The 11682-nt window shown below is 40.3% G+C and overlaps 1 protein-coding gene across 2 annotated transcripts; it reads left to right on the forward strand.

Moving 5' to 3' along the window:
* Window positions 1–503: 503 nt before the first annotated feature.
* Window positions 504–10713, forward strand: LOC111574688 (RING finger protein 122-like). 2 transcript variants are annotated; one of them, XM_023279406.3, is made up of 6 exons: window positions 504–1533; window positions 4920–5076; window positions 6831–6873; window positions 6972–7013; window positions 7494–7576; window positions 8342–10713. In XM_023279406.3, the coding sequence occupies exons 1-6, from the start codon at window positions 1509–1511 to the stop codon at window positions 8460–8462; spliced, it is 471 nt and encodes a 156-aa protein (XP_023135174.1). In that variant the 5' UTR covers window positions 504–1508; the 3' UTR covers window positions 8463–10713. The 2 variants fall into 2 exon arrangements, with proteins under 2 accessions (XP_023135174.1, XP_023135176.1); XM_023279408.3 differs by having other exon boundaries at window positions 504–1391.
* Window positions 10714–11682: the final 969 nt, after the last annotated feature.

The following is an 11682-nucleotide window of genomic DNA, read 5'->3' on the forward strand; positions in this document are numbered from 1 at the left end:
CTTTATCCCACTGTGATTAAACTGATACGGCTTAACTAAGTTTGAGGGTCTGGAGCTCACTTTGCTCAGTTCAACCTGTAGGTGGAAATTGTTCAAAATCCCACTAATTACAGGCTATGATCTGTCTACGAACAAGGAGAGTTTCTCGTTAAAAGACTGGCTTTTGATTGGTTTGACAAATAGTTTGTCATCAATCAAGCTGCCGTTTAACTATGACATCGCAGCCTCCCCCACACGCCTGCTGCCACATCTGCCTGTCTGCCATCTGCTCTGCAGCTACTGCAATAATAGCTTGCAGCTGCAAAGGAAGGAGGGGATGAGGAGGGGTAGGCGTTTGTGTGGTGGAAGGAAAAACCCAGAGGGGGCGAGGGGTAAAAGGAGGGCAGGCAGGCAGGCAGGCGAGCCAGGATGGAGGGCGAGAGGGAGGGAGGGAGGAGGGAGGAAGAAGGAAGGAGGGGGCGGTGAAAGCAGAGCTGTGATGCAGACAGCGAATCACATGAGCAGGGATCTGTTTACAAACTGAGAGCTGCAGACCAGAAGTGGAGAAGAGAGACGAGGAAGGAGAGCGAATGTGAGGAGAAAATACAGGAGAAGAAAGCAGAGGATCTGGATCTGAATTAACATCAGCTGCATTGTGTTGCTGCTGTGTTACATACCTCCCTGTGTTCAGAGCAGGAAGCCAGGGGAAGAGATGAGGAGTTGCTTTCCACAGGAACACTGAAAGGCTGCCTGGCTGCCTGCCTGCCTGCCTGCCTGGCTGGCTGGCTGGCTGGCTGGCTGGCCGTGCTGCTGGGGAACCCATCCATGTCCTTCCCTTTGTCTCTCCATAATTGGCCACGGCAGGTTTTCACAGCCAGAGAGGAGGAAAGCGACGTTTTGATCTAAAAGGACAGGACAGAGGAGAGAGAAGAAAGGAAAGGAGAAGAGAAAAGAAGAAGAGGAGGAGGAAGGGAGGGAGAGAGAGCCTTGTGACAATGTTTTGAAGGGGAGACAAAACAAAAAGGCAGTGACTGCACTCGGCCTGAGGTTCATAACCAGAGAGCTGGATACGATTTGGACTGTATTTCCTCATCTTGTCAGTGACATTGGTGTCTTCTTACCTACACGACTCCACGCTGCTTTCTTTGTCATGCACTGGGAGGACACAAAGGAAAACTTAGATCTCTACCTCTGATATATTTGCAGTTGCTTGGCAATCTTAGTTAAGGTGGATGTTTGTGTTGCATTTTTGGGGGTTGATCATCACTGCAGACTGATACATCGAGCTGATTATTTGACATTTTAACTTCTCGAGGAACTGACTTCAATCTGATGTCCTGATCCAGACCACAAGGATTTACCTCGCTGTACATCTGCACCATCAACTATCAGAGCCAAGCTGAACCTGAAAGGTAGCTGACACAGATGCAACAATTCCTCATTTTAAGTCCCAGAAAGAAATCACAGTTTGTGTTATTGGAGGTCACGATCGCAAAGGTTACCTGGCACTGCCATCATCTGCACAATTGATGCATCCTATCCAATGGTGTAACGGTAAGTGTCCTGGAGCCAGCTGGACCAGCTGCTTCTGTGTCCTAACACAGTCTTTCAGATATGAATCACAAAACATAGCTCTTACACAGAGATTAAGCTTGTCCTTAGAAAAACCCAGTAACAGCCAGATGTAACTGTCAGTGAGCCGATGGAATCTACTAATAAATCTAACATTTGCTTGATGAACTGGTTTGACCTGAAAGTTTAAAGGGAATCTTAATAGAAATTCTGTTCAGCATGTATGTAAACAAGGAATATTGTACTTTTACATTTCATAATAATAACATAGTGTCCTCCATTTTTCAAAACTCCAAAACATAATGTTTGATGAGAGTTAGCTAAATGGCTGAAGTTGTTTAAGCTTAACTGGATATGCTCCAGTCATTATAATCTGCACAACTAGTGTTACTGAAACACATCTCTGTGTATGCCTGTTCAGTCACATTATCTGTCTAATTTAACAATGTGTGTTGTTTGTCTAAAACTCATACATTTAGTTGCGTTAGAGTGATTCCCTACTTTTGATCAGCACTATGAACATGTTCTAACAACTGACTTCTAAAGGACTATAGTATTTACTAGCTAAGACATTTTTATTTTTTACATTTTGTAAATCTCTAGTTTGAAACTAGCAAGTAGTTACTGAGAGCTTAGGAAGGACTTTGCCCACAAACTTACCACTGCATTGATGAATATCTGGCCCAACCCAATCCTTATGGGAAATTTTAGTGGAAGTTATAACAAGAGCAATAAGAGCCACAACCACAATGCATTTTTATGTGCTCTACCACTGACATGACAAATGTATCATAGCAAACCTTTTCCAATATATATTCCATTCCAATAACCGAGTCATCTGAGGGAAGCCTTTATGCAATCAGCTTCTATCCTTTTAACAGCCGAAACACATAAAACCAAAGCCACTTCTCCTGCTGAACAATGTTCAGGTACAGTCCTGTCCACGCTGAATGCATTTGCACAGTGTCCTACCTTTTAGTGCTCCACTATCAATGATTTACTAACATCGTGCTAAGATTACAGCTGCCTTCTCCTTCACCCAAATGTCCTGCCAAGCCTCCTCTAAACCCCTGAGACTGTACCCTCCTTTACTGACCCTTGTCCATTAGGGAATGTCTCCTGAACCCAGGATCCCTCCACCACAGTCGGAGTTGTTGCACTTTACCTCCAGAAAGAGTTAATAACTGCGGTTTAAGACTGACGTATGTCGTGTGGAAATTAAAAGTGCTGTGTTCAAGCCCTGCAGGCTGAAAAGACTTCTTTTTCCCCAAGCCCAAGCTCCAGAGGGTTAGGCCAAAAGCAAGTGGAACACATTCCTGTGTGACGCAGAGACGGTTGTAAAAGTTCACACAAATGTGCTTTGCAGTGTAGTGAGGTGCATTTTCTGTGGGACCTATGACTATTTTGTAAATATATGGAAAGATTTTGTCCTGGTTAAATCAGTCAGTATTGTGAGGCTTGAAGCAGTAGAGACAAAAATCACTCAAACCTGCATTTCTATCGTAACTTTCACCCAAGTTCAAAAACTCTGTGCGGCTCAAGAATCCTACAGTATAAGCAGTATTAGGTTGCAATTTGAAACAAGAGGCTTCACAGATGCAGTGTGGAGCGAGTGTGCCAGGCCTTACAAGTTACACAGATACCTACGCATGAGTATGCCTTCTAAAATCTAACCCCACATCCTCGCCATGGGGGTGGAAACAGGCTAACTAGGGGGTCGGCAGACAGGTTGATGTATGATGGGGTTCTAGATGTTTGTCATGAAGACCATAACATACTGACAACCTGAGTGGGCAAATGTCCTGATACACACAAGTACATGCAAACTCTTCTTGCTGTCCTACTTGGACAGTATTTACATGTCATTCCCTTGCATTTGAAACTTAACTATCAGAGCTGCATGTCCAATACTAAGGCCACATTGATTGGTGCTTTTAAACATTCTGGGGACGTTCAACTAGCTGTAAACACATCACAGTCATTTATAGTTTTATTTATGATATGTTTGCTAATAACTGGAATATATAGTACATCCAGCAGATACATAAAACATTAGCATTTGCATGTAATGACTGCTCTAGCTTTTTTAGTCTCTTCTAGCTCCTGAGAAAAATGCCTGGCTCTTTAATCCGTCCATGTTCCACATGTTTACCCAGTTAGTCGTTACAGCTTTGTAAGCTGTTTGGTGCTCAACAGGCAGTTTAAAGCTGGTTTATTAGAACCTGTAGCTCGAAATAGCTATAAACAAGGTTGATGAGAGCGGTGAGACTCAACCTAAACAGTACAGCGGTGGGCCATAAATCCAAAACAATGAACTTAAAGGTGCTCAGAACATCTTAGGTTGGCTACAGAGTTGGATGATAATAAAATGTATTTGTCAATGAGGGTGACAACTGACACATTGCACCTGATCATCTGATTCATTGTTAATAAAGACATTTTGAGTATTGTAGCTTTAACTTCTGCTTTAACCAAAAAAAAAAACAATCTCCAGAATTTTCAGTGAATTATGTGATTGAGTCTCCACAACAGAGTGAGCCAACAGGATACTTTGAGATGGAAAACAGAAGAAACTATTGAATAATTAGAACATTCAGAAATACATAAAAACATATAAGCTCGTCCACATCAGCATAAAATTCACAAGCTATTTATGCTAACGTCCTCTGTCTGCGTAATAGATAATGTGTGCAGAAGAGCCATACATTCTTTCTCGGTGATTTGTGCCACATGATGTAGGCTCCAGTCCTTACAATTCAGTTATCACTGTGGCTTTGTGTATTGTGCTCTGCCTGTTGAATGTCATTTTCAACATACATTTGGAAGCATGACTGTGTATTTGCATTATTACTAACAGTATGAGTGCCTTGTTCTTTGTGTAAAGACAACGTTGGCTCAGAATACAGCTGGACCAGACTCACATACTGGCCCAAACCAACCTTTCATGAAAATAATATACTGTATGCTGATATGATGCATGCTGTGCATAATGATAATTATTTGTATTTCAAATTGAAATTGTTGAAAAGTTGAAATGTCTTTATCTGCCGGGAGCTGGACTTGAGTTCTAATCGGTACAAGAATGCATTTTTAATTGTACTGGTATAAATACATATTCACTGGATGTTCAGAATGCCTTACTGTAAATTCTGCTTCAGAGTCTTTTCATGCTGGCAAAAATAAAAATGCTAGGACATGATGCATTACTTTATCATAGAAGTCATCTGTGTTTGCTGGGACTCTGTGATGTAAGAGTGCAACGCTAATACACAAGTGCTTCTGTCTTCATGGCGGCCAAACCACGCTGGTTTAGCTGTGTGAATGCAGGCTCTATTTGATCATCTTTTTCATATGTCCCATCCTCTCAGGGTGTCTGTGTGACCTTGGATTGCAGAACTCTGACCCCTACTGCAAGATGACGTCTGAAGAGCTCTTCCACCTGCCGCTCAATGTCTACATTATCATCCTGGGCATCGGCCTCTTCATCCTCATGCTCAGCCTCATCTTCTGCTGCTACCTGTTCAGGTACAAGACCAACAGACAAGACTGACTTGCACCTGTGTGTTGCAGCAGTGTGTTCCTAAAAATCTTTCAGTTAATCCATGACAAGACTCGTCATTCTAGTTTAACTCCACAGTCTGTCAGAGGTGCAGTGAAATTGACCTCAGGAAGCCCTGAAGTAAAATTCCTATTTTAAAACCTCTTAGAGTTACTCATTATCACCTTGTAAACTTGTATAGTATAGTATATATTTTCTATCTATTATGAATTACATGATAAAAGAAAATATCAGCATTCTAAGTCAGCTCACTGCTTGGCATCATTTAGTATCATTAATTTGGGACAGTTCAAATCAGCCACGTGAAACAACAAACCTTTTGGAAACCTGCCAGTTGTATTTTAACCTGGTTTCACATGTACACGTCACACTGGCTGACTATGTGTGATAACAGATAGTGTTTTCCCTCTTTAAACTCTGTACAAAGTGGGTTTTAGTTCATGAACTGCACTCATTTTACTCAGGTCATCTGTAGATATAGAGGCCCCTCAATGTACTACTTGAAAACACCGTACATGCTGCGCTGTGTGTTGTCTGACAAATCACAGAGTGAATGCTGCTTAAGGCAATTGCAGACAGGCCTCTGATTAGGTCTGTGTACTGCTGTCAACTTCTAGGAGTTCTGGAAAAACCAGTTTAACCCTTGTGGAGGTGGTTGTGTTGTGTTAATTTAACTATCTGTCAGCCAAATATTTGAAAAACGCTAATGGAGTGTAGGAGTACAGTGTGTAAGGCTGGGAAAATACCTAATAGTGTGTTCTCGGAAAAATTTGATTGTGATTTGCCATATAGTTTATAGTCAAGCTTCAGTTCAGTATGCAATGTGTTATAGATTTCAAACATGTGATCCAGCACTACTACATGAGATACATCAAACTATTAACTGCACAATATTCTACTGCACAGACAACAACTGAAAGACATGGATTTTCAAATGGCATAGAAGATAAGCAGTTATTACCAAAGCTATCACAGTGTTAAGTTAAATAAATGCATAAGTAGTAATAATATATTTTTTAAAAAAACATAAGAAAATCCTAGGAGCTTTGTATAAATAGTCTCTGACACTGAAACAGGTCATTGATGGCTCAGCAGCAGCATCTAAGTACTGCACATTCTGCAATCAGCCTAAATGGAATTAGGGATAATAATAATAAAACATAAATATTAAAGCTTTGGTCAGAGGCACTGCATCATGTATATCCTTCACTACAGCTTTTGCGGTGTGCTTATTGCATTTTTTTAATTGTGATTTCAATGTGAAATCGATTCATTGTTTAACTACAGTGTGTAACAACACCTTGAACTGAAGAGCGTGAGAAAAGGTTGTGTTAGTGTCCTGAATCGGAAGTTTTATTTTGAGTGTTTATAAGCCATAACAAGGATACTAAAGGTCTGAAAATATGGATATGAAATGCTGGAGAGTGGTTCAGATAGTTTGGACACATTTCAGATTTCACACGGAATTTCACTCGCATATCTTCTGCAAAGGCATTCTGCTGACGGTGTTACAGTTTACCTCAATGTGAGCGGAGATGCACATGCTGTTACTTGAATTTGGCATTGTGTGAATTCCAGGACTGCTTGAAGTATGTAGAATCCCAGCGTATTCATACAGCATGACAAGACACGTCCTGAGGAAGGAGATATGAGGCCACCAGACACATTTTATTATGACTGTGAAAGACAGCATGATAACTTTGTTGTTTGTGTTTGACAGACTGCGGCGACAAGGTGCAAGAGAACAGTATGGCTACAATGAGGTAATACTTTAATACTCTGTCCAGTGTGAACTTGTACATCAATTAAATTATGTCTTGGAAACTTTCTGCATTTTTAACGAATCCTTTCTTGCCAACAGGTTGTTTTGAAAGGAGCAGGGAAGAAACTTAGTCTTCTTGGAGTAAGTTGAATACTGGGTGAATGTGAAGGGATGAGCACTGTTGTACAGTGAATTATAGAAAAAAAAGCAATGAAAACGATCTAAATGAATGTGGACAATTTAAGACAGGAAGAGATTACTTGCATAGAAAACAATTTCAAAATATGTGGAAATAGTATCAAATCTTCTGACAATATTTGACCTTAATATTAACATTCATTTCCTATATAACACAATATTATAATTATGTGAATAAGGTGTCAGGGGAGTGCAGTCATGCAACAAAAACAAAACAACTGTGCATTACTGACTAATTCATTTTCAAGAATTATGTTTTTTCAGTCACCAAATGAATGCATGACAATTAAGAGTTTAGAAATTCTGTATACTCGCTCAATTGAAGAATTATGACAGGATATACTGTGCAAAGTCAAAAAATAAAAAAGTGGTAGCCATGTCAGCACTAAACACATTTCATGACCTGTCATTTTCCCTTTTCAGCAAACATGTGCGGTGTGTTTAGAAGAGTTTCGCAGCAGGGACGAGCTTGGGGTGTGCCCATGTTCCCATGCTTTTCACAAGAAGTAAGTTCCTCAGCCTTTCTTGGTAACTATGAAACTTTCATGAGGCTGGGCAGCTGATTCAATATTTGTAAGCATGCAGAGCAGTATTTCAAAGTCACAGTCAAATTAAAAACTCCAGACATGATTCATTTGTTTAGCTGTTTCACAAACTGGTAATCATGGAGTGAATTTTATTGACTCATACATTATGTTTGAGGCGTAAGATGCAGACAGTCTTCAGCTGAAACCATATGCAATCACACGCAGTCACTGTGTCTGCCAAGCCTTTATCAGTGGCTCCACACGCATTAGTTTTAAAACCACAAATTATTCAGCTGGCCTTGATTTCGCAAAGTTTTGGAAATGTGCAAAAATCTTGACCAAACAGTTTGAAAGAAATGACTTCATTTTATAATGGATGTCTGCCTTCAATTAAGAGCTGAAGCAGACAGACGCAGTGAAATTCCAGCAAAAAAAACAAATGCTGAAACTTGGGCAGGGTTCCCTGCTGAAAACGGTGACCAGATTCCTGAGAACGTATGTCCTTGCGTGTTTGAACATGAACACACTTTTCCAACTGCATGAGATCTGTTGTTGCCCTGCAGCATAGGTGTGACACTGACAGCAGTGCTTTTAGACTGGTTTCTGACATTTACGTTCTGTATCACAAGTGTGCGTGAGCAGTGTAAATATCCGGTGTTTCTGTCTTTTCAGTCCTGTTTTAAAACTTAAGCCTTTCTTGATTCGACTCCTACAGTTTTCTCCCTTCTTTGTGCTTTTCTGCAGGTGTCTGCTAAAGTGGTTAGAGATCCGCAGTGTGTGTCCCATGTGCAACAAGCCCATTTGTCGCCTCCAGCCGGACCCCCCACAAGAACCTGAGCGGCCTCAGAGTCTCCTGGAGGTCTGAGAGAGCAACGTACGTCCAGCAGCACGTCACGCTCTCCAGCCAAATGACCTGTCATTACACAGGATCCTGTTCCACATGAACATCAACTGTCCAACTGACTGTAGTTCAGTAATGCAAACATTTTGAACCAGAGCTGCTCTGGAAGTAGAAATAATACAAATATGAGACCAGACAGACAGAGAATCTACCTGGCAAACTGTGGGAGAGAGACCATACCACCGAGACTTAGGTGGTAATTCTAATGATCATATCAGTTCACTAATACTTGACATGGCATTCATAAAACAAGACTGAGGCTAACTATTGAGACTAGATATTGGAATTTTCAACACAGCCTAAAATGCTTAAGGTAATGCGCAAGTGCCTTAAAGCTGCATGTCCTCTAAAGGCCACTAAAAACAAATGAAGTCAGTGTTATCAAGACAAGTTGTCAGCTATCCAATTCCCCTTCATATGTGTGTACTGGCGATGATATTCAGATTAGTTTCAATGGGAGGATAAAGGCCTGGAGAGAGATGTGTTTGCCCACCTGATGGTTTCTGTCATGTTATTTCACTGTTTGGGCTTATATAATAAAGGAGCAACAACAATCACAGTTAAATCACACAACACAGTCATGTAACTGAACAATGCATCTGCATCATGATGCAGATGGTCTTTGCTTCTGCTGAAAAATACAATGTTCTGCTTCACCTGTCTATTATGACACCAAATGATTAAATGTGTTAAATCCCTGTTTGCTTGGCAGGGACCCAAAAACCTAAACTCCAGGCTGCAAAAGGATCTGTCTCAGTCTCTAACATGCTGGTCCCAGCAGAAAACCAGCACGGCTTTTTCAGTTGGTTTTAGGTTGGGCAGAACAATTATTCTGATTTCAAATCACAATGTGTAATCAAGTAAAGAAAACCTGTGGGGGAAAAGGCCTTTTAAACTTTATTCAGGGGGGTCATCAAATGTTAGGTGTTTTTTTGATTCTTTTATCAGATTTGACTGATCATTCTATGTATGCACTGAAATTGTAGTTTGGCTCTGCCCATTCATTTAGAAAGGAGTCTGGTCTATGCATCTATCCATTATCTATACACTTTAATCCTTAATCTTCATTAGGGCCACGGGCTGGCTGGAGTCTATCCCAGCTGACTTCAAGCATGGTTCCTTCAGTGTATCAGTTGTGCCAGGCCTTCAGCACACCGAGGATGTCGATGTTCAATGCTATTGTTGTCACCGAACTAATGAGATTATTTCTGCTTCCAGAGCAGCTCAGCCTCTCAAAAATGTTTGTATGATAATCTCCAGTCTGCTCAGTTTTCAGTTTGCCCCCAAATGACATGCAGCTCCATGTGAATATAACATGTTTTGGAGTGTGGCCACAACTTAAGAGCCTGGAGTCTGGAAAGACGAAAATTCATCCACCAAAACACACCAGCTATGAAGATATCAGAACATCCCATTGCTCACTGTTGCCCCAAATCTGGTGGCAAGTGCAGAGACTGTAATGAAGGATGTGCAGGATTTTTGCAATCAAAACAACCAGAGAGGCTTATTTAATTTAACAAAATAGGACAATTGTGGACTAACAAGAGGGATGTGGTGGGATATGGCTGCATCTATTGTCTCACAGTCAGTTGTACAGTGTGTTGACAAGCTGAGTGAAGGCAGCGATGCCCTAAATGGCAAGACAGTTGAATCATACAGGATCTGACAGAAAAGACAACTATATGCTGTCACAAGCTTATTCAGCTATAACTAAGAGTCCTAAGTGACTCAACCACTAAAAAACAACATATATATATATACATGATTTTTAAAGTTATTTGTAAGGAAATGTTTTGTATTATAACTGGCTTTCAATAAAATGTATAGTGTGTCAGTGATGCTAAAACACTTTGGCTTTCGTTTGTTGAAATGCTGGGGGGTTAGAAGCGACTCTATCATTCTTCAATGAAATCTTAGCTCAGTGCCCAAAGAACTGCTCTGCACTGTAGTGATATAAATAGACACTGCAGCGACAGGAAGAGCCTGTTTGAGCTGGTTTCTTGTTTGAGTGAGGTACACCACAAACATCTCTCTCTGTATGTCATATACTGTGAGCTCTGTAAATTGTAAGTTCAGTTAACATTTCTGTCTTTATAAAAAAAATAGAAACAGTGTTTTGATAAGATCAATATGGTCTTTTTTTCTAGTTTTCCCATGTGGGCATTTAAGGCTGTTTTTGTATTTTTTCAATATAATATATGATGAGGTCACACTATTGTGCTGTTGGTGTCCTAATTTTGTATCCGGTGGTTTCGATCTTATTAACTGTGTGCATATGTACAGTATTGTTACAATACTGTCACCTTTAGCATGCCTCTTTTGCTATATAAATGTGCCTGAAACAAAAGGTTTCCCTAAATTAAAACATAGTTTGTTGTTATTCTTCAAGTAGCAGGGCTCTAGGGATTGCAACATCGGTCTGTCAGTTGGTTGGTTTGTCAGTCCACCACTTTGAGCCACGTGGAAATAGCTCAGCAATTATTGGATTGCCATAAAATGTTGGAAATAGAATAATGGTCCCCCAGTTGATGACTCCAATTACCTGGCCTTTTTTTCTTACAGAAGGTCAAAGCATGTGAAGATCTCCACATGTGCTAGATGAGTTAACCTAAAATTTTGTGCAGACATCACAAACTATATACAATGGTGGAAAAACTTTTCTGACACCCTTAAAATTTTACACAAACTCAAATATCATGAAATATTTGTGGAAAAGTCTTTTTTCTGTTTCAAAAGGCGTGGCTGCATTAGACACAAACAAATACAAATGATTTTTTTGGTTTATTGTTTACAAGAAAAACTAACAAAACTAAATTCTTGACAGTTTCTGTATGTCAGTTCTCAACATTGTCGGTATCAAAATCAACAAATAACAGAGAATGTGCTCAAAACTGAACAAAAAATAAATAAACCATCACATCATCAAATTAATATTTAGTTGTCCTGTCATTAGCATGCAGTAGAGCTCTAATCCTGGCTGCCATGTTCCCCACAAGCCTTTCACACTGTTGAGGGCTAATCTTGTCCCATTTTTCTTGAATTACTTATTTTAATTCTTCTAAATTCTTTGGTTTACGCTTTGAAACAGATCTTTTGATAATCCACCAATGATTTTCAGTGGGGCTCATGTCTGGGATTGAGCTGGTCACGCTAAGACCTGGATCCTGTGCTCCTGCAGACAAGT

Source organism: Amphiprion ocellaris, chromosome 16 (genome assembly GCF_022539595.1).
Source record: "Amphiprion ocellaris isolate individual 3 ecotype Okinawa chromosome 16, ASM2253959v1, whole genome shotgun sequence".
Lineage (NCBI taxonomy): Eukaryota > Metazoa > Chordata > Actinopteri > Pomacentridae > Amphiprion > Amphiprion ocellaris.